This window comes from Scyliorhinus torazame, chromosome 9 (assembly GCF_047496885.1).
Source record: "Scyliorhinus torazame isolate Kashiwa2021f chromosome 9, sScyTor2.1, whole genome shotgun sequence".
In the NCBI taxonomy this organism is placed as follows: Eukaryota; Metazoa; Chordata; class Chondrichthyes; order Carcharhiniformes; family Scyliorhinidae; genus Scyliorhinus; species Scyliorhinus torazame.
In genome coordinates, this window is record NC_092715.1 from 180288595 (window position 1) to 180312622 (window position 24028).

The window sequence follows — 24028 nt, forward strand, 5'->3', positions numbered from 1 at the left end:
TTCAAGTGAGTCTTCTGCAGCATTGCTACGTCGGCTTTCAAATTTTTAAGATGTGCAAGCACCCTTGACCTCTTGACCGGACGTCCTAGCCCTCTCATATTCGACGTGATTATCCTTACTGGGGGTCTCTCAACCCCCCCCCCCCCCCCCCCCCACCTTTCTTATGCACCATCACCATACCACCGGACCCTGCCCCATAAGCCTGACCCGCCCCAGTCCATTGTTGGCATCGAACCCCTTCCCCCCCCCTCCCAAGAGCCCCCCCTACAAAAACATCCCCCAACATCCATCCCTCCACCCCCTCTTGCTCGCCTCGTAGGCCCATTGAAGCCTGCTATCCAGGCTCCAACGTCCGCAGTCCCCCGTTCACTAACTGACTTCAGTTAGCGCGGGTGGCTCCCCCCGCCAAGACCTCGCGCCCCCTTCCACCCAGTCCCAGAGAAAGAAACACCAAAACAAACCCAATAATCCAACCCCTGCAATTCACTAACATAACATTTAACCGTCGCAACACAGAACGCCATTAACTTGAACTCTGTAACAATGCAAAGAGAAGTAAATTTCAATACAAATCAGTAAAAAGAAAGTTGTAACATTTGTACATTTTCCAGCCGCTCAAACACAGTCCACAGTCTCTCTTCCAGTTCCGCTCTTCACATCTGTCCCAAGCCTTCTGCCCTCACGAACGCCTCAGCCACCTCCGCTGTCTCAAAATAAAAGTCTTTGGCGTTATATGTTACTGTCAACTTCGCCGGGTACACCACACCAAATCGCACCCCCTTCTTGTACAAAGCCGCCTTCACTCACCCAAACGCCGCTCGTCTTTTTGCCAACTCCACCGTGAAGTCCTGGTCGATCCAAACCGCAGTACCATCCCACAGCACCTCACGCTCCTGCTTCGCCCAGTTTAATACTTTCTCCTTCATGCAAAACTTATGGAAGCAGATAATTACTGCCCTTGGCGGCTCGTTCACTTTGGGCTTCGGCCTTAATGACCGATGAGCTTGGTCTAGCTCGTACAGGGTGGGGCTCTCACCCTCCCCCATCAGCTCCGCCAACTTCTTAGCGAAGTATTGCGTTGGCCTTGGATCCTCTGTCCCTTTGGGCAAGCCCACAATTCTCAAATTATGCCACCTTGAGCGGTTTTCCAAGTCTTCCAGCTTTGCTCCGAGTCCTCTGTTAACCTCCACCACCCTCCGCAGCTCATCCCCCATCGAGGTGACCTGGTCGCTGTGTCATGTCACGGCCTCCTCCACCTCCTTCATCTTCTCACCCTGCTCTCTCACCTCGGCCGATGCCTTTGCCACCTCCACCCTCATCAGGCCGATTGCCTCCTCCACCCATGACCTCAACACGACCGCCATCTCTTTCCTCAAGGCCTCCATGTACCTCACCAAATGTTTTTCCTGCTCCACTGCCAACACCTCGGCCATCTTCTCCACCGTAAGTAGTTAAGTAGTGCGGCCCTGCCTTGCAGTTCGGCTTCCGCCATCCTGTCAACACTTTTTAAACCGGCCCCGCTGGCTGCTCGTGGCGGCCCCAAAGGCCGACGATAGTCGGGGGGTGGAAATCACCAAGAATCGCGGCCACCGGCGGGAGCTCTTATTGCTGCGGCCGCCCTGCTCGCCCAAGCCACGGGAAGTCAGCTCCATCCTTTTAAATCTAGCTTATTAAATTGATGCACAATCAATGACCACTAAAGCGAGGTTGTAGTCCAACTGAAGGCTTTAATAAGCTAAATGTTTCCCCCAGCAGCTCAGGTACAGAAAGAAGTCTGCTGGGGCGGCACGGGCTCTTATACCCTGCCTTGCAGGGCGGAGCTACCATACAGCTTGACCAGTAGGAAACATATAATATCTACCAATGGTGTTCCAGCATTACCAGGTACCGTAATACCTCTACACAGACTACCACAGGTGGTAGATGGAATATAAACCTTTAATTGTTAAAGTTTAAAGGAATCTGAGTTTACTTGTACAAGGAACACAGAAAGGTAGCGTGCAGATACAGCAAGCAATTAGGAAAGCAAATGGCATGTTGGCCTTTATTACAAGAGAATTGGAGGACAAGAATAAGTATGTCTTGCTGCAATTGTACAGAACTTTGTTGAATCAACACCTGGATGTACTGCATGCCGTTTTGTAAGGTGGAGTCCTCCAGGGCCAGTGGAGGCGTGCTGGTGCCTGATTTTCCATCCGGTGGGCAGGGCCAGTGTCTCAGTGTTAAATCCTTGCTCTGGTCTTCATGTTTAAGGAAGGATATACTTGCCCTTGAAGCTTCACAGTGAGGGCTCACTAGATTAGTTCCTACAATGGGAGGCTGAGTAAATTGGGCCTATATTCTTTGTGGATTGCTTTCCCTTTGTACTATTCTATCAAATTCAGAGGAAGTCCTTTGACATATTAAAATTTCAGCTCCTGCTCCATTTTTACTTTCACATTCATTTGATGATTCAACTTATGCTGTTTCATCTTATTGCTATAACGACTTGCCACTACACCATTCCCATGTTCCTCTCCATCTTTTGGGCGGCACTGCAGCTAGTGGTTAGTCCTCTTGCTTCACAGCTCCAGGGTCGATTCTCAGCTTGGGTCACAGTCTGTGTGGAGTCTGCACGTTCTCCCCTTGTCTGCTTGGGTTTCCTCCGGGTGCTCCGGTTTCCTCCCACAAGTCCAGAAAAACGTGCTGTTAGATAATTTGGAGATTCTGAATTCTCCCTCTGTGTACCCGAATAGGTACTGGAATGTGGCGACTAGGGGCTTTTCACAGTAACTTCATTGCAGTGTTAATGTGAGCCTAGTTGTGACAATAAAGATTATTATTCTTATTCAACTTTGGTCTCAGGATGCAGATCAGTAAGTGCATGAACCCTTGATATGTGGTATATCAAAGCTCAAGGTGGGGCTTCAATAGAGTATAGGTTTTCCTGGCCTGATGACTGTCTGGTGATTATCCAATTCACGGCATTCTGCCCCAAAACTATGTTCACTCACTTTTAGCCTGTTTTCTTTCTTCTCCAGTCGGTGCCTGCTTTCCTTTCCCTGTCTTCTAGTCACCACAAGGAAAAATCAAGATTTGCTGGGTGCAGGATGGCAATGTGGTAGTTTTATTTGCTACAACTGGCACCCTGTATTTGTTCCACATAAACTGGGCCTCCTAGTCTCCATGCTAGCCTGTTCTCCTCCCTCCTCTCAGTTAGCACATGGAATAGTCACGGTGAAACCTGAGATGGTTAAGTTTTCCTTGCTGAATTTAACAGCCCCAGCGGTATGGGAAACATTGTCCTGCAATTTTAAGAAAGGTATTTTCTGTCTCTATTTTTCATTTAGTGGTGCAGGCAGGAATGCAGCCCCCTTGTGAATAGCCCTGATTAGAATGTCACTATTTCTCTAAAGAGACAGAATTATGTGCTGATGTACAGGGAAATTGCAAATACAAAATGCATTATTTAGGATTTCTAATTTTGTCGGTTGCCTTTACATTTCATTCTTGTGGAACTTCACAATCAAGGAAGTTAAAGCTGTGAGGAGATGTGTCTGCATTAATTATGGGGTGATTACTTAATTGCACTGAGTCTTGTTTCCAGAATAAAGTACTGTACTTAGGATGTATTAGCACTGACTGGGCTAAAGCAAATTAGGAGCGAGATTCTCCGACCCCCGCCGGGTTGGAGAATCGCTGGGGGCTGGCGTGAATCCCGCCCCCGCCGGTTGCCGAATTCTCCGGCACCGGAGATTCGGCGGGGGCGGGAATCGTGCCGGTTGGCGGGCCCCCCCCCCCCCCCCCCCGCGCGATTCTCCGGCCCGGATGGGCCGAAGTCCCGCTGCTCAAATGCCTGTCCCGCCGGCGTGGATTAAACCACCTCTCTTACCAGCGGGACAAGGCGGCGCGGGCGGGCTCCGGGGTCCTGGGGGGGGCGCGGGGCGATCTGGCCCCGGGGGGTGCCCCCATGTTGGCCTGGCCCGCGATCGTGGGGGCACTCTTTTCCTTCCGCCTTAGCCACGGTCTCCACCATGGCGGAGGCGGAAGAGACTCCCTCCACAGCTCATGCGCGGGGATGCCGTGAGCGGCCGCTAACGCTCTCGCGCATGCGCCGCCTGGCAATGTCATTTCCGCGCCAGCTGGCGGGGCACCAATGGCCTTTCCCGCCAGCTGGCGGGGCGGAAATCAGTCCGGCGCGGGCCTAGCGCCTCAAGGTTAGGGCTCGGCCCCCCAAGATGCGGAGGATTCCGCACCTTTGGGGCGGCGCGATGCCGGACTGATTTGCGTTTTTGGCGCCGGTCGGCGGACATCGCGCCGATTACGGAGAATTTTGCCCTAGAGATTTGTCAGTTCCATTAGTTGTAATTCAGGGAAACTATATCCAGACCCTATTATGAAACATCTGGCTCACCCACGTCATCCTAAACTTCATCTGATCCTACACCCTCAGATGGGTCTCTTGCAGCATCAGCACATCAGCTTTCAAATGCGCAAGAACTCTCACTCCCTTCACCGGTCCCCCGAACCTCTCACGTTCCACATCACCATTCTGACCGGGGGTCTCTCACCTTCTCCCCCCCCCCCCCCCCCCCCCCCCAAATCCGCCATTGCCATTACCCCAGGCCCCGGCCATTCTGTTGGACCCACTCCATCCTTTTGTTACCGTCGAACCCCACCCCCCTCGCCAGAATCCCCCATTCATTTCCTCTTGCAAACATCTCACCCAGTATCGATCCCACCCCCCCACCATTCACACATCCCAGGTTCATCGAAACCTACTTGACCAGGCAGGCTCTAACGACCGCGGCCTCTCCCCTCACCACACTCCCGCTCACTACACAACCTTCGTTTGCTAGTGCGGTGACCCCTCCCCCATAATGCGATCCCATATGTCCAAAACCCACCTCCCTCAAATCAAGAAACAAATAAGAACCGCACCCATAAGGAAGAAACCAAAAGACATATGAAGCCTTTCCCCATTTTAAGAAACAGAACCAATACCCCAATCCACATCGAAATCCCTCAATAAGAAAATCAATCGCCGTCTCCACCAATCAAGTCCAAACCCCAACTCTCTTCTCAGTCCCAGTCCCTCAACCTTAACGAACGCATCAGCTGCCTCCACAGTTTCAAAATAAAAGTCTTTCGAATTTTTAGCCACAATTAGCTTCGCTGGGTAGATCACTCCGAATCTCACTCTGCTGCTGCACAATGCCACCTTCATCGTCCAAAGGACGCCTGCTTTCTCGCTAACTCCACCGTCCGGTCTTGGTATATTCGTATACCAACGCCTTCCCACTTCACATCTCGTCTCTCCTTCGCCCAGCTCAAAACCTTCTCCTTCACGTGGTATCTATGGGAGCAGACTATGACCGCCCTTGGTGGCTGCCTGAACGACCGATGTGCCTCGTCCAACTCGTAGCGGGAGGGTTCTTCCCCTCCCCCATCAACTTAGCAACCATCTTTACAAAGTACTCAGTTGGCCTTGAGCCCTCCACCCCCTCAGACAGCCCCATGATTCTCAAGTATTGCCTCCTCGGCCTGTTCTCCAGGTCCTCCACCTTGGTTCTGAGCCCTTTGATGACCTCCGCCACCGTCTGCAGCTCCTCACCCATCGAGATGAGCTGGTCGCCGTGCAGCGACAGTGCCTCCTCCACCCCCTTCTCTCCTTGCTCCTGCACTCAACCAACATCTTCATCACTGCCGCCTTCACCTGGGCAATCGCCTCCTCCACCCACTCTTTAAGCGAGGCCGTCATCTCCCTCCAAAGCACCTCCAAGTGCTTGGCAAACAGCCTCTCAAAATCCACCAACATCACCTCACTCACTTGAGGGGAGCGGCCCCACCTGACGACCCAGTCCCCGCCATCTTTCGTCCTGCAAGACTCACAGCAGCAGTTTTGCTCGCCCTTTCTTTCCAGGATCTTTCTTCTGGGACTTCGACATTGCCCAACCTCCTTGTGACTTCATACACCAATTCACCCAAAACAACCCCAAGACCAGGCATAGAAGTCCAAAAACCAGAGTCTCTAGCAGGAGCCACATAACGTGCAACCTCCACATACATGCCGCCACCAGCCACCTCAATTTAGAATCCAGAGGGATAAAAAGGGTGCAGTCTGTAGTTTGGTAACTTGGCTGGCTTCAAGCGATTTTCCTTCACTGGCCTTATGCTTCCGATTTAAAGATGTAGCTGATTTGATTGTTCTGACGCGGCCGTTAGATCGTGTCTCCTGTCCACAACAGAGAGATCCCTAGATGTTCACAGTCAGTCAACAGGGTTTGAAGCTTGCAATGTAGGTTGGCGAAAAAGGCAGGAATGACGGACTCCACTGCGCTGCTCTCATAAGCGTCTGAGCTGCCTGTCCTCTAACTGCAGAGAAAGTAGATGTTTAAACACACATAGGGTAGGCCTGTAATATATCCATCACCCAGTGATTCAAACATGGTCATGACAATTCAAGTCTGCGTATCCTTTCAGCCAGTGTCCCATTGTTCAAGTGATTTGCTTTAGCGTATTCTCATTGTAGCTTTATGAGTTCATGCCTGGTAAAGTTAAAAGGTAATGTCGCCATAGTCCCGGATGACCATAGCCTGCTTTCCCCTTTGAAGGGGAGAGCAGACTGGTGGTGGTTTAACCTGAGGATCACCACACCTCAGGTGGGGGGCAAGATTGAGAAGGCCAGGCCTTCACGAATAACCTCAGCCGTTATGGAAATTGAACCCATGCTATTGATCTTGCTCTGCATCATGAACCAGCTGTCTAGCTAAGTGAGCGAAACCAGCCGCCATGTCTGGAGACTCTCTACTAAATATTCCAGGTGTTTGCCTTGATGCCTTCCTAATGGTGACAGGAAATGTGACTCATTCATATTTTCCTGAGACCATTGTCTTTGTTAGATCTTTGAAGGCATGATGACTGGGATTTTCTGATCTGAGTTCACCCTGCCACTGCTGACAGTATGAACGGAGAATTTGATGCTCAGTCAAAACTCCATTCACTGCAGTGGGACCGGAGAATCCCACCAGCATGAACGGACAAAGAATTCCAGCCTAAGGGCACGATTCAATGGGACAAAAACAGAGACCCATTTCGGGCACGTTGAGCGGGATGTTTCTCAGCTCAAGACCCCACTACACACCGACACTTTGCCGTTTATTTTGGCTTCGGCAGGGAGGGAATGTCCCGGTCTCCACGTCTTTCAAAGAAGAGTACTCATGGATCTGGGCGCCATTTTTAAAAGCCAATCGATCTTTTGACCCCCTTCAGCTACCCTACCGTGGCCTCCAAACTCTCCCCCCAGCCCACAGCCAACTTACCTCTTATGGCGTTCTTGGGCCAAGCCTCCCGCCCCCACCCTCCCATCTTATGGGCATGACACCCCAGGCCCTATCCCTGGCACAGGCAACCTACACCCGGACACCTCAGCACTACCAGCCTGGCAGTGCCAACCAGGCACTCTCACAGTGCTAAACCTGGGTGGACCAGTGCTAAACGGCACCCTGGTGAAATCTCCCAGATGCAAGCATTACTTTCCAAGTCCATTGGGGAATTGAATCTCGCAGGACGTTTCGAGCGTCGCAAATCTCACAAAGGCCTCTCACCAAGTCGGGCACGACGAGGCCAGTAAATCACGCCCCACGTCTCCATCTCAGTGGATTGTGTTGTGCAGTTCCATTCGGTGATGCAAATTGGGTAGCCATCTTTCCTGTGAGCTCAAAGTCGCACTTTTAGTTGCTGTTTTTAAAAGTTCTGATCAATTTTCCAGCCCATTGGATTAAAAATCATTATTTGACATTGAGCATGTTTTTGTGACAGTTATTCTTGGCCTCCGTCGTTGGGATTACCTCGAAACCAGTAACATCTATTTTTCTATTTTTTTTTTAGATAACAATGAATGTGCTTCACAGCTTTCACTGTGTGGATCAAAGGGCCTTTGCCAGAACTCACCTGGAAGTTTCAGCTGTGAATGTCAGCGAGGATTTTCCCTTGATAACACTGGCTTAAACTGTGAAGGTATGTACCGAGAGGCCTCACTTTTTCAACACATTTATGCAGTCTGTCTGCAGTGCCTTAAATTATCCTTGATGTGAAGATGCCGGCGTTGGACTGGGGTGGGCACAGTAAGAAGTATTCCACCAGGTTAAAGTCCAACAGGTTTGTTTGGAATCACTAGCTTTCAGAGCGCAGCTTCTGCATCAGGTGGGCGGCACGGTAGCACAGTGGTTAGCACAGTTGCTTCACAGCTCCAGGGCCCCAGGTTCGATTCGCAGCTTGGGTCTGCACGTTCTCCTCGTGTCTGCGTGGGTTTCCTCCGGGTGTTCCGGTTTCCTCCCACAGTCCAAAGATGTACAGGTTAGGTGGATTGGCCATTCTAAATTGCTCTTAGTGTCCAAACAAAAGGTTAGGTGGGGTTACGGGGATAGGGTGGAGGCGTGGGCTTGGGTGGGGTGCTCTTTCCAAGGGCCGGTGCAGACTCGATGAGCCAAATGGCCTCCTTCTGCACTGTACATTCTATGATTCTATGAGGTGAGTCCTGTTCAGTGTCTGTTCACAGTGCAGGAAAGAACACTGCTACCAAATTAAGTTGAATCAAGATGAGATTTACACTGTAGAGGGGGAGGGGGACGTGGAGCAGTGGGGCTGGATAAGAGGGCCAGTGACAGGTGGACATTGAAAAAAATATTGTGGACAAAAAGACAAAGGGACTGTAAATGGTGGTGATCAAGGCTCAGAAGGGCGCTGATAGTGTCACATTAAGAGATCAGAATGTCTTCATGGCAAAACAAAGGTAGGCAGTGTGGCAAAGGACAGCTAGGAATAGGGAACAGATGGCCCAAGTGGGGTGGGGGGAGGGGAGGGGAAAACAATGGTGAGGGAAAACAGATCAATGGAAGAAATGAAAATGAATTGATAGAAATAAAAATGGGGCGAAAGTGGAGGAGAGAGTTCATAGTCTGTAATGTGCCTAATCGGAAAATGAGGTGCTGTTCCTCCAGTTTGTGTTGGCTCCCATGACATATGATAGGATACTAACCAATAATTCCTATTTTGAATTTTATTGGCAGCAGTACCTCTGCCCTTTCATGCCCACCTGATGCTGGCTAAGCAAATGTACAGCATGCTCATAGTTGCTCAGGACCACCGTCAAATCTGTCAAATCCAAAGACAGCAGATTCACTCCATGTGATATCAAAATGACTAAACGCACTGGATACTGAAAAAGCTACAGGCCCCGACAACATTCCAGCATTGGCATTGAAGACTTATGCTGCAGACCCACAGCAATGTGGTTGACTCTTAACTGCCCCTTCAAAGGCAATTAGGAATGGGCAATAAAAGCTGGCACAGTCCCATGAACGAATAAAATAAAGAACTAGCTGTGCCCTGAGCCAAAGCTGTTCCAGTACAGTGACTACACTGACATCTACCCAGCAATGTGGAAACAGTCCAGGTATGTCCTGTCCACAAAAACCAGGATACTCCAACCTGGCCACATATCGCCACATCAATCTACCCTCGATCAACAGCAATGTGATGGAAAGTGTCATCAACAGTGCCGTCAAGTGACACTTACACACAATAACATGCTCGCTGACACTGAGTTTGGGTTCCGCCAGGATCACTCAGTGACTGAACTCATTACAACCTTGGTCGAAATATAGACAAAAGAACGGAACTCAAGAAGTGAGGTCAAGGCAGCATTTAATTGAGTGCGGCATCAAGAAACCTAGCAAAATTGGAATCTATGGGAATCAAAGGGGAAACTCTCTGATTGTTGGAGTCATATGAAGCACAAAGGAAGATGGTTGTAGTTATTGGAGGTCAATCATCCCAGGATATCACTGCACAAGCTCCTCAGCTACTTCAGCAATGACCTTCCTTCCATCATAACGTCAAAAGGGGAATCTTTGTTGATGATCACACAATGTTCAGCACCATTTGCCTCTCTTCAGATAGTAAAGCAGTCCATGTGCATATGCAGCAAGACCTGGACAACGTTCAGACTTGGGCTGAGAAGTGGCAAGTAACATTCGAACCACACAAGTGCCAGGCAACGACTGTCTCCAACAAGAGACAATATAGACATCTCCTCTTGAAATTCAGTAGCATCGGCAGCACGGTGGTGCTAAGAGTCAACCACATTGCCAATGCTGGAATGTTGTCGGGGCCTGTAGCTTTTTCAGTATCCAGTGCGTTTAGTCATTTTGATATCACATGGAGTGAATCTGCTGTCTTTGGATTTGACAGATTTGACGGTGGTCCTGAGCAACTATGAGCATGCTGTACATTTGCTTAGCCAGCATCAGGTGGGCATGAAAGGGCAGAGGTACTGCTGCCAATAAAATTCAAAATAGGAATTATTGGTTAGTATCCTATCATATGTCATGGGAGCCAACACAAACTGGAGGAACAGCACCTCATTTTCCGATTAGGCACATTACAGACTATGAACTCTCTCCTCCACTTTCGCCCCATTTTTATTTCTATCAATTCATTTTCATTTCTTCCATTGATCTGCTTTGCCCCCACAATCCAAAGTTGTGCAAGATAGGTGGATTGGCCATGCTAAATTGCCCCTTAATTGGAAAAAATGAATTGGGTACTCTAAATTTATTTTTAAAAAAGAAATTCAATATCATTACCATCACTGATTCCCCCATTTTCAACATTCTGGGGTTACGATTGACCAAAACTGAACTGAAATAGCCATATGAATACTGTGGCTACAGGGCAGAGGCAGAGATGTCTGTGCAAAATAACTCATCTCTTGACTCCACAAAGCCTATCCACCATCTACAAGACTCAAATGAGGAATATGATGGAACACTTTCCACTTGTCTGGATGAATGCAGTTCCAATAACACTCAAGAAACTCCAGGGCACTACAGCCTGCTTGATTAGCATTCCATCCACCACCTTCAACATACACTCCCTTTACCACCAGTTCACAGTGGCAACCGTGCATACCATCTGCAAGATGCACTGTAGCGACTCACCAAGGCTCCTTCAACAGAACCTTCCAAACCTGCAAATTCTTCCACCTAAAAGAACAAGGGCAACAGATGTATGGGAACACCATCACCTGCAAGTTCCTCTCCAAGCCACACACCATCCTGACTTGGAACACTATCGCAATTCCTTCACTGTCATTAGGACGACAACCTGGATCTCTCTCCCTAACAGCACTGTGGGTGTACCTATACCACATGTACTGCTGCAGTTTGAGAAGGCAACTTGTCACCACCTTCTCAAGGGCAATATAAATGCTGGCCTCGCCAGTGACACAGACGTTCCATGAATATAATGAAAAGGGGGGAACATGATTAAAACAGTTTCTGGAAGTCTTTAAGGTTTTCTACCATTCTGAAATAAATCTTTAAAGTAATGTTTTAATGTCTGTTTGCAGCTGTCTTTGGCCTACCAACCATCAGTCTAGTTGCATTATCATCCCCAAAGGCAGTTTGACATTTTATTTTACTTTACATTTTGTCTTGAGTTAAAGCAAAAACTTTGATTTTGATTTAGAGCTGCAAGGAGGGAATTTTGTTTTAGTTGTTACAATATAACCAGTACTTCACCCAAAGGTCAACTGAGAACGTTCTAGAAAATTATAGCTGGCTGAAGCCTACTTGGCAGTTATGCTGAAAAGAAAGGAGCATATTTGTCCAAAGCATAAGTCAACGCAAATACAAATCGTAAAGGAAATTGTTCTGATTTTAAATCCTCCCTGTTTCCCAGGACAACCATTCTCAGAATAATGAAGCGACACATCGCGCAAGGCAAAAGTGAAATTAAAATAATTCAGCACTGACCTCAGTGTCTCTTTGATGCATGTTGGAAGAAACATGGAACTACACACCCGATCTTAGAAAGGTCTCATCAGAGTCACACTTCTCATGTTTAGGCAATTTAAATCAGCTGGGTGCAATTCCGTAGGAGCTACTAGCCCTCTGATATCTTGCCCAAGCGAACATTCTTTATGTGTGAATCTGAGCAGTGAGTGTTGACAAGTTAATTGACTATGTGTAGAAATAAGTGTATCACAATCAAGCCTGAAGTTAGGACCAGATGTGATGAGAAAATATTACCGAGGAAGGGACTGGTTTGAAAACTGATCTGTTTTAATTCAATTGCACTGAATCATACATCGAACGTATATCTAAAATATTGTACCTTTTTCCTCTTCTCCCTTCTACTTTCTTCTCATCCATTGCCTGCACTATTTGAATGTACACTGGCAAATCACCTATTACAGACTCTGCCCAGTTTTCACTTCCATTAATTTCAGACAGTCACTGACAGTTTTCCTCAGTAATTTTGACCCTGACTTTATGCTGAAAATGGCAATGGAATAAACATAACGCCCCTAAAGGCTGTGAAACTTGCAGTTGAAATGACTATCTGCTTCAAAGTAATGCTGGCTGTCATTTATTTTTTAATCTGAAAATATTGGAAAGCTGAAACAAATTTAGAAATAATGCAAAATACACAGTGGATCAGTTGGTGTCTCGAAAGAAAAAGGCAAGTCAGCAGTTCAGTAAAACCAACATTTTCTGTTTTTGCTTGATCAGTCATGTATTGGGCAATTTTTATGCTGTTGCGATTCCATTTTGTTTCCAATTGTTAATTTGCCAAATTGGCTATTAGATTAGCAGATGAAGAAAAAGGGGCTGGATTAGTTTCAGCATAATCGTCACCATGCTGTATAAGGGATTTGTCAAAGTTGTAAGGAGGCTGAGTTATTATCCTTGGCAAAAAAGAGACTTTAGGTGACCTAACTGAAATTTGCAAGAACATGAAGGAAATTGACAAAGTTGCTCCAGATAAAATGCTCACTTAAGATAAAAAGTTTAAATAGCTGAGTTCACAAATGTAAAACTGGCAATTTTGGAGTAAGAAAAGAAGTAATTTGTAGAAAATGGTAACCGAAGAGGTCATTGAAGTAGACAGTCCAAATGAGTCCTCAAGATAATCAGATATGGTTAGAGAGTAAGAAGATATTGAGGGATATAATGAGAATGCAGAGAGTTCAGGTTAAGATCATTCAAAAGTGGATGGACTTGTCCCTTTTAATTATGTTTTATTTGTTCCTAGACAGCCTTGCTTTGTTGTCCTGTTTTAAAATGCTTGAATATGAGAAATGTGTATATTTTTGGTTACCATGTGAGATTTATCAAAATACACCAATCCTGCCCAGTGTCAGTCATTGGTTCTCAAGCATCTGTTGTGTGGACTCTTGCTGTGTTACTCAAGTAAGTTAGCAAGGACCGACATAGAGCTTAAATAATTTCTACAAAACAGAATTTCCGACATCAACAGTGGTCTTTTTGGTCAGCCAAATATCTTGTTTTCAACATGAGATCATCTAACAATGCCTGTTGTTCATGTGATGGAAACCAGATGCCTGAGACTGTGTGAACAGGGGAAACATCTGTTATGATCCCCATATGGACCGATAATTTTTTAAAAGTTTTTTGAATTCCCAGTAATCAACTCAAAGGAACCTCACATAAAGATTTCAAGTTTTAAAACATTTACTGTAACAAGCAAACTAAAAGCAACAGTGACTAAACAATACTTAATAGGCAATTAATATATTAAACTACAGAAAATATATCTCCCTTTCAACTTATAACATGATTGGAAACCCCATACCATAAAGTCATACTTTACATCTTGCTCTCTGCAAAATAGTTTTCACAAGAACCAGCCCAACATCATTCAGCCCCTCGAGCCTACTCCGTCATTCAATACGATCATGGCTGATCTCATCTTGGCCTCAACTCCACTTTCCTGCCTGTCCTCCATAACCCTTCAACCCATTACTGATCAAAAATTTATCTAATTCCTCCTTAAAGTAACTGAGTATGTCCCGGCAACCACCACACTCTGCGGTAGTGAATTCCATAGATTTGCGACCCTTTGAGGGAAGTAATTTCTCTTCATCTCTGTTTTAAATCTGCTACCACTTATCCTAAAACTATAATCTCTTATTCTAGATTGCCCCACAAAAGGAAACATCCACTCTATGTATACTTTGTCAATCCTCTTTATCACATTATATACTTCAATTAGATCTCCTAGACAAAACCCTCATCTCGAATCAATCTAGTGATTGATCTGAACTGCCTTCAATGTAACTACAATCTCGTCTAGTAATTGGACCAAAACTGTACATAATATTCCAGGTACGGTCTCGTTAATGCCTTGTACATTTACAGAAACACTTCCCTACTTTTATATTTTACTCCTTTAGCAATAAATGCCAAAGTTCCATTAGCCTTCCTTATTACCTGCTGTACATTCGTAATGGTTTTCTGTGATTCATGCACGAGGACACCCAGATCCCTCTGCACCGAAACACTCTGAAGTTTTTCTCCATTTAGATAATAAATTGCCATTCTATTTTTCCGCTCAAAATGGCTAACCTCACACTTATCCACGTTAAACAAAATCTGCCAAATTTTCACCCACTCACCTAACCTATCCATATCCAGTTGTAAATTTCTTCTTTCTTTACTGCAAGTTACTATCGCACAATTTTAATATAATCTGCAAATTTGGCTATAATGCTGTCTATCTCTGCATCAAAGTCATTAATATGTTTTGTAAATAGTTGGAGCCCGAGGACCGAACCCTGTGGCATCCCACTGGTTATATCTTGCCAAGCAGGAAAATGCTCTCTTACCCATCTCTCTGCTTTTTGTCGGTTAGCCAGTCCTCTTTCCAAGCTAATAAATTACCCCAACCCCATGTAATCTTAACTTGTGTATTAACCTTTTGTGCGGCACCTTATCAAATGCCTTCTGGATATTCCAGATATACTATGTCTACAGGATCCCCTTTATCCATCTTGCTTGTTACATCGTCGAAGAACTCTTGCAAATAAAACATGATTTAGCCTTCATAAAACCATGCTGACTCTAATGGATTGCGTTTTGACATTCCAAATATTCTGCTATTAGTTCCTTAATAATGAATTCTACCTATTTCCCAACAGCAGATGTGAAATTACCTGGTCTATAGTTTCTTACTTTTTGCCTCCCTTCCTTTTTGATTAAGGGCACTATATTAGCATTTTTCTAATCGACTGAAATCTTTCCCGCAACCAGGGAATTTTGGACCGGGGTTCGCCTTTACTAGTTTCATTGAGTTATCACATCAAGTGAACCTTAACATGTAGTTCTCTCAAGTTTTTGGAGTGTTTCCAAATAAACTACCAACTGTAAAGCCCATTCTAATGATTCTGTTTCCCTTACCCATGTCAGGATACATCCTTAGGAATTCTTAGATTGCCATGGGATGCATCTCTTCAAGCAGAGACTGCCTTATCTCCTGCATTTTGTTTGTTCACAGAAAGGCCACACTCTCCTCTCGGCTGATCACATTTGTTGCAGTCCTTTGTCTTCCTTTGAGACCTCACTTTCTCGCTCTCTTTCCACCTAAAATCTCCGAGAGAGAGTACCGTATACTCACTAACTCGGATTGACTCGGGAGCCCTTTACAAATGGTGGGCAAGTCCTGATTCAGGAATTCTTAACCTCATTACAATTGTACAATTTTTTGGAGTGTCTTTAAAGGATGCAGGTTGCTTCACATCCGAATTTAGCATCTAGCATCCCTGACCTGGCCACTCCGTTGCCAATATTCATATCGCTCTAACACTTGCATGGAATCGGACAAATTTTTAAAGAATCATAGTTCATGGCCCCCTAGAGGAGTCGTGAGCCACAGTCAGCATGAGAGGACCTTTTATAAGGTACATTCAAACGGTCCCCTCATGTCCTCCTATGCTAATTTGCACCCCCCCCCCCAATATCCCTTCATGGCCCCTTTGCAAGGCTTTGCCATTTTGATCCACCCCCCACATCCCTTCTGTGCCAGACTCTGCCCTTCCACACACCCCACAGGTTTTTCATACCCCGTATGTAGGCTCTGTCCTTCCACCCACCCCTTGTATCTGCTCATGTCCCTTATGTAAGGCTCTGGCATTTCCATGCTTATTGACCACATACATCGAGAACAAATGAACACCACAATTTGAAGCAGGATCTGTAAAAAAAAAAATGTTTTAAGGCTTTGAAAAAATGTGATCCATTGATCATTTTCTCCTATGAAAAATATTATGGATTGCAGGGTAAGAAACGCATCAATCAGCCAGGCATTTTGAAGTTTCAAAAACCACAAACATTTGAAATCATTTGGGTTATGTTAACAGACATTGTGAAAGTGCCTACAGAGAGCCTGAGCTTTCAATGACCATCTCCACTGGGGAGGAGGTGTTCTGTTATTCTAATAGATATCTGGGCTCTCAACCAAGCCTCATTATGTGCTCCCCTACCCGCCAAAGGATAAAAGTCCAAGCCAGAACGTCTGCTCAGCTGCTCTTGCCTTTGTTTTCAGGTGTGAGAACTTTGTGCGACCCCACCCCAATCACCGGCAAGTCACCCAAGCTTATTGTTGACCAGAACTTGAAGCAGATTACACAACCATCTTCATTCCTCCATTTTACCTTGAACTAAAGAGACAGCCCCAAAATATAATTATTGTATAAAACCTTTCATTTATAGCACATCTCCTTAACCAATAACGTTGAAGGATTGTGACAGTGAATTGAAAGTAAAATTAGGTAGGAAAAGAGGAAAATTTGGATTAAGAGGGAGAGAAAAGAGACAGAAATAGTGGATTAAATTAGAGAATTAAAGACAAAGGGAAAAATCAGAAGAAGATTTTAAATTTTGCATTCTTAAAATCTTCAACAACTATTAAAATCTGAAGGAAGTAGACTTCACAATTGTAATAGTTATTTTCAATGCCACAGAAGTGTTGACTAGCAATAATTAGCACTTAGAGGATGCTTAGATTGAAATGGGCAAAATGCAACTTTCTATGGTGAGCTTAGTTTGTATCTACCGCTCAAATACAGCAAGTTTATTCCATTTAATGGATTTCAAAGGTGGGTAAGCCCAGCCATGTGTTGTTCTAATGAAGCTAATGGCAGAGTGGTGCCTCTTAGACAGCAATCTTTGGACTTCTACTTTTAACTGCAGAATTTCACTTGCTTGAAGTTGCTATAGTGTTTGTTCATAAATAACAATGAGTGCCATTCATTTCACAATAATTCTGCTAGCAAATGATGGCCTGTTATTTGATATAAAACAGGAAGTGCAGGAAAAACTCAGCAAGTCTGGCAGCATCGGTGGAGCGAGAAACAGAAATTTCAAGTCTTCCGAAGAGAGTCATATTGGACTCAAAACATTTAGCTCTGTTTCTCTCCCCACAGATGCTGCCAGACCTGCTGAATTTTACAGCATTTTCTGTTGTATTTCAAATCTTCAGCATCCACAGTATTTTGTTTTTATTTTAGTGCCCATTATTTCATGCTGGGAACAAGTAGGATTGAATACTTCAATTACGTATAATCACAGAAGTAACCCCTTCTAAATCACAGATTTAAAAATGGGATCTAAGCTGTCCTAGTGGCTTTGTGGATACATGCACTGCCTGACATGATACTATGTTATACAGACAAAAAAGGTCCTGGATTTGATTCTCAAACAGTACTGAGTTAACTAATCTCAGTTGACTGTAGGAGTGTTAAAACTGGCAACAGTGCCATTTGGCTACGAAGGGGGAAAATGTTCGGCAAAGTACCCACTCTGCCTTTACTATCCAGTGACCCATGCTGAGAAGTATGCATGTTGGTGAATACAAATCAGACTTGGCTTGGATGCAATACACCAGCCAGTGCTCAGTGTCTAGACTCAAACGTGAAAAATGGTCACTTGGGAAAGATACTGGAGGCCTGCCAGCACATTTGGAATCATACCCCAGAATGAGTCAGCACGTTCAGGAAAAGAAAGAATAAAATGGGAACTTATGGAAAACCTCACTCTGTTCTCAATTGCCTTGTCTTTTTGCAGATGTGAATGAATGTGACGGAAGCCACAGGTGTCAGCACGGTTGTCAAAACATGCTGGGAGGTTATAGGTGCAGCTGTCCTCAAGGCTACATGCAGCACTATCAGTGGAACCAATGTGTTGGTGAGCATCATGAGGGATCCAGTGCTAATACTGTTTCCGGTGTATTCAGAAAGTCTGCACTCTTATTATTTAAATATTAAGAATTTAAATTAGCACACAAAACCTTTCAACATGCAAAAAGAATAACAAGAATCATTTATTTTCTACTAAATTGAATTACTAAAAAGATGGCTTCCTGGCTTTATAATGTAATGGACAGTGGTGATTTTCATCACTTCAAATTTAGCCTGAGAGGATCATTGTTCAGTATTCAGTCCTTTCCAGTTTTTAGAAATAAATGTGGTGGCTTGATTACATTGGCTTTATTGAGGTATATGAACATTTGTGATAGGAGAGTTTGCCGTTTATCCTTACCCACGGGGTTTTACATCATTTATTATGTTAAACATAAGGTGAACAGGAAGAGTACGTTACCTTGGGTTTCTGAGCATTCATTCTATCGATGCGGAAAAAAATTCAAATATTGCAGCTTAAAAAAAATGCCTCGTGACCCTTCATTATTTTCCTCTTTATTTCTCTTGGTTCACTAAAATCTTGGTTCACAATTTATTTTTTTGTAGCTCAATGAAATTAATTCCACCTATCTTCCTGGAATTTGGCATGTAGACTGAATGAACAAGACAGAACTAATTTTTACATGTAGAACCTACTACAGGCAAAATTGTCTTTGCTTTGCATTGGGTGGATGTGTTTCCCTGACTTTATAGACTTCACTGTATAACTAGGATTTTGTGGCAGAGGGGGTCAATGGGAGGGAGGATATGATGACTAATAGGGTCCTTACAGAAACAAAATGGATTACACAACAATTACAGGCAATCTATTTTCTTGGCGAGGAGCCCCCTTGAATTAGTTTCATATGTAATAACAGACCTGCTAACAGGCCAGGAAAAAAAATATTTTGGGTATCAATCGTTTTGCTGTACACAATTATTTTCTGTACTTTTGTGTTATTGAAACCTAACTGGTAAGTAGTTTTTTAAATTTGCTGTGCCACTACCAGATGTTCAGCAGCCTGCTAAATGGTTGTTTTCACTTTACAAAGCAGAGTTAACACAAATGAGTTAAATATGAAGCATTACTCCATCAAGGAAATTCTGTTCAGCTGTGATGCATTAACATGTTGTTTGTGATAATATAGTTTGACTAGGCAGCTATGCCAGCAACATTCCTTCACGATTTGTTTTCATTCATTCATGGGATGTGGTCATCACTGACCATTGAAAATGTGGTGGTGAGCCACCTTTTGGAATGAAACTGGGTGGCTTAGTTGACCATGTCAGAGGGAAGTTAAGAGTCGACCACATTGCTGTGGGTCTGGAGTCATGTACTGGTCAGAGCATGTAAATCAGCAAATTTCCTTCCCTCGAGGACATTAATGAACCAGATGTGTTTTTACAACAATCCTGTAGTTTCATGGTTGCCGACTGGTACTATTCCAGATTTATTTAATTAAGCAAATTTTAATTCTCCAGCTGCCACAGTGGAATTGAGACTCCTGTTTCCAAATCATTAATGCAGACCTTTGGATTACTAGTCTAGTAATGTAACTGCAATACCCCGCAAGGGGCCTATACGTGGTAGGAATGCTTGTCTTCCCCCACTAGTATGAGCTCCCCACTAGGGTCGGGCTATCTCACTTACCCAGTGTATATAAAGTCGGCCAGTAAGACACCGACCAGAGAAGTACCCGGTAGGGGTCCACCCGGGGTGTAAACATTATGTTTGTAAATTAAACTTTGCTCTTATTTTTACTCGGTGTGGACTCCCGCATCCTAATTTTAAAAAACATTATGCTGTGGTTAGCATTTGCTCCTGAACAAATTACAACCTTGTCTGTGAGTCAATTGAAGACTAGAGGGCGACTGCACCTCAGGGAGGTGACACGAATATGGATGCGGGCGTTTGTATGAGGGAGAGGTTGAGGTAGTAAACTGAAGAGAGAGGGCATGGTGTGCTGAAGTGGAAATAAACAGTATGGTAACGGCACGGTAGCGCAGTGGGTAGTACTGTTGTTTCACAGCGTCAGGGATCTGGGTTCGATTCCCGGCTTGGGTCACTGTCTGTGTGGAGACTGCACTTTCTCCCTGTGTTTGCTTGGGTTTCCTCCGGGTGCTGCGGTTTCCTCCCACAAGTCCCAAAGGACATCCTTATTGGACACTCTGAATTCTCCCTCAGTGTACCCGAACAGTCGCCGTAGTGTGGCGACTAGGGGATTTCACAGTAACTTCATTGTAGTGTTAATGTAAGCCTACTTGTGACAATAATAAAGATTATTATTATAAAATCAGTGATTATGGAAGGTTGCTGCAGCAGACATGATCAGGATCTAGCACAGAAAGGGTGATAAACCGATCACAGCTCATTGGCTGGACAGTCTCTGGCAGTGCCAGGGTTCCAGATGGCATTGCCAGGTTGGCACTGTCAAGGGGGATTTGGCGGGTCAGCACTAGCGGAGTGTCACTCACTTTGAGGGGGGGAGGGTCTGATACCAATGATTGTGGGGGTGGTCTTTGCCGGCAAGAAGGGGCTATAGGGTTATTTCAAGACCAGCAAACCCTTTAAAAACGGCACCCTGATCTCTGAGGATATGGCCTTGCCAGCATCTTCGGATCCCACACCACATGTCGGCGCAAATCATCCCTGGCTCCATAGAAATTTCTATGCGTGGGTGGATTGCGATCTGGATTGCGCCGATCCACCTGGAGGCCTCAATTCAAAGTTTTGGGGGATTAGGAAGAATTGGGCCCATTATAAACATCCATATTGACTCAAATCAATCAATACAGTTGCACACATTCACCGTTTAATCTCTTAAATGTCAGAACCAAAACATTTGTGACCTGCCTGATGCAAAGGTTCCAGAAGAATTGCCCATTTCATGAGAACATAACAAATAGGAGCAGGAATAGGCCATTCGGCACGTAGAGTTGCTCCGCCATTAAATATCATGGGCCAGGCCCCTCCTGCTCAGCAGGATATTGCGGTACCACCATCTGAAAAATCTCCACTGGCCCTGGAAGTCACAACTCTATTTTACAATTAGTTGCCTGAAGACTTGGCTTCCACCCATCTGAGGCCAGATGTCCCGCCTCCAAGAGCTGCCAGCCAGTCAGAGAACCAACAGCTTTTCAGACCCAGCAGTATCATTATGAGCAGTGGCACTGCTGGGACTGCAGCAATCCTGGACCAGCGTCCCCAGAGCAGACATGGAGTTCAGTTAAGTTGGGTCGGGGATTGAAGGCCTAATCAGGCAGGAGGGATCGCACGGAAATAGCCTGTTGTGCTGGGGACCCTCCACGGGAATCAGGGGGGTTCCCACCCCTGCCAAGCTCATAGCGAGGCCACTAGATTTTAATGGCCCAATTGACCCAAGGATGGGAAAGGCTATTCCTAACTTAAACCTTTACTGCCTCTACAGAGGCAGGAAGGCGACAGGCATAACACCCTCTGCTGTCCCACCTGATTTAATATCACCTCACTTCCGTGCTCACTCCTGTAAGGTATAAGATTCTGGCCTATCTGTTTCAATGGTATTATCTCTTTTTCTTCAACACTAGAGAATATAGGGCTACTCAATCCCTTCTCATAGGGCAATCATCTCGTTCTGTTGAGCCTTTGTCGCCTTCCTTCGGTCAGGAAACTAAAATTGTGCATATTACTACAGGGCCAGAACTTTACCCCCCTCCCCCCCAGCAGGTTCTGAGCGGGGGCGTGTGTGAAATTTCATTGATGAGAAACCCGACTTGGTCCCAATTAAGACCCGACCACTTAATGGCCTTTTCCCACACAGCTTCAATTTCTTGGGGGTAAATCTGAAATTGAACAAATTTGATATTAGGCGGGGAGAGGGGTGGCACTTCTATCAGAAAACCCCTGTTTTCTTCCAATTACCGGCACTTAGTTCCAGGCAACTAGCAGCAGTGCCTCTTCTGGCCACTGCAGTGCTGTTTCTGGAATGACCGAAGAGCCGATCCCAATGATGGGCGGAAGTTCCACCTTCTGCCAGTCAATGCTCATTAAAGCATGAAATGGCATTGGGCCTGCTGGAGTTGGTGGGGATGTCTAAACGAGCCACCACTGTCCCGAAAACTCAGACTCCGATGTAGTCTCACTGAGTCCCAATACAATTGCAGTAGTACACTCTTATACTCCAATTCCTTTATAATAAAAGCTAATGTTCAATATCTCTTCTAAATGCTTTCTGTAGCTGTCTATTACTTTATGGGATTCATATAAAAGGACACCCAAGTCCCTCTGAATATAAACCTCCCATTTAAATTTCTTTCTACTTTTCTATCTTTCCTCCCAAAGTGGAACTTCACAGATCCATGTTATATTCCATGTGCCACATTCCTTCCATTCACCTGTCTGCATCCTTACACAGCCACTTTGTCTGCTCCCCATAATATTTACTTTCTCACCTAACTTTGTATCATCAGCATGTTTGAATACATATTTGTTTCCCTCATCGATATAGATTGCAAAGAGTTGAGCTTTGTGATCATTGTGGTACCTCATGGGTTGTAGCCTGCCAACCTGAAAATGACCCAGTTATTCCTGCTGTCTGCTTTCTATCCATTAACCAATCTTCAATCCATGCCCATGCTAATACATTATTACCCCAATCCCAAGAGATCTAATTTTGTGTAATAACCTTTCTGTGCAACATATTGAATGTTCTTTTAAAAATCCAAATGCGCTGCATCCACTAGTTCCCACTTATCCATCCAGCAGTTACATCCTCAAAAAGAACATCTCAAATGATTTGCCAAACGCTCCTTCCATTTCATAAACTCATTCTGATCCTGCTAATCATAACAAAGTGGCCGGTTATCATGTCCCTAATAAATTATTCTCACATCTTCTGCACAATTGATGTCGGGCTAACTGATCTATCGTTTCTTGTTTACCTTCTCCTTTCTTGAGTGGCAAAGTTACATTTTCTACTTTCCAATGCAGAGGAAACAATCCAAAATCAAAACAATTTTGGAAAATCAAAACCAATACATCTCCTATCTCTGTCGCAACCTATTAAAATTCAAGGGTGGAAGCTATCAGGTCCAGGTGATTTGTCAGCTTTTAGCCCCAATAATTTCTCCGGTACTAAAAAAACTAATACTAATTCCCTTAAGCACCTCATTTTCACCTGACCTTTGGCCCAGCCATCACTTCCTGAATATATTTTTTTGTCTCCGACTGAGAAAAGAGCTACAACATATTTATTTGATGTCTCTTCCTTTTCCTTATTCTGACTTTCTCCTGGCTCTGCATGTTTGCTTTTACTGATATCTTTCTTTCAACATAACTCTTTGTAAATTTTAAAAATGCCTTTAGCTACTTTACTCTGAACCGGTGTTCTCATTCTTTATCAATTTCTTGGCCATCCTTTGCTGAATATTCAAATCCTCAAGCATACAATGCTTTTTGGTAACATTCCAAGCCTCTTCTATTAATCTAATACTCTCTTTGACTCCACTTGTTAGTCACAGTTCGACACTTTCCTGAGGGTTTTTTCTTCTTTAAGGGAATGTATGTTTGTTGCAAAAAATAAATTAATTCTTTAAATATTTACCATTGCTTATCTATCATCATATCTCTTCATCCAGCTTCCTAATGTACTTTAAGCAACTCACCCCTTATACTTCAATAGTTTCCTTTGTTTCAGAGAGTAACATAGTCATTATGCAACTGCATTAGTACTCCAAAGGTTTGGATTTATGATCCAAAGACATAAATTTGAATCCCACCACAGCAGCTGGGCAATTTAAATTCAATTAATTAATAAATAAATCTGGAATAAAAAGCTACTATCAGTAACTATTGGATTGTCATAAAAACCACCTAGTTCATTAATGTCCTTTTAGGAATGACCTGGCCTAACCTATATGTGACTCGAGATCCAGATTAATGTCGCTGACTTTTAACTGCCTGTTGAGCTGACCTAGATGGCCACTCATTTAAGAGCAATTATGGATGGGTAATAAATGCTAGTCTTG

General features: G+C 44.6%; 1 protein-coding gene across 1 annotated transcript in view; it reads left to right on the top strand.

Annotated features, from left to right (window-relative positions):
* The window catches only part of LOC140429611 (fibrillin-2-like), a 496823-nt gene that overhangs the window by 465760 nt on the left and 7035 nt on the right, over nucleotides 1-24028 (top strand). The window contains exons 61-62 of the mRNA XM_072516854.1: nucleotides 7870-7998; nucleotides 17910-18029. Coding sequence (XP_072372955.1) covers nucleotides 7870-7998; nucleotides 17910-18029 — 249 coding nt within the window. The remainder of the gene's footprint in view (nucleotides 1-7869; nucleotides 7999-17909; nucleotides 18030-24028) is intronic.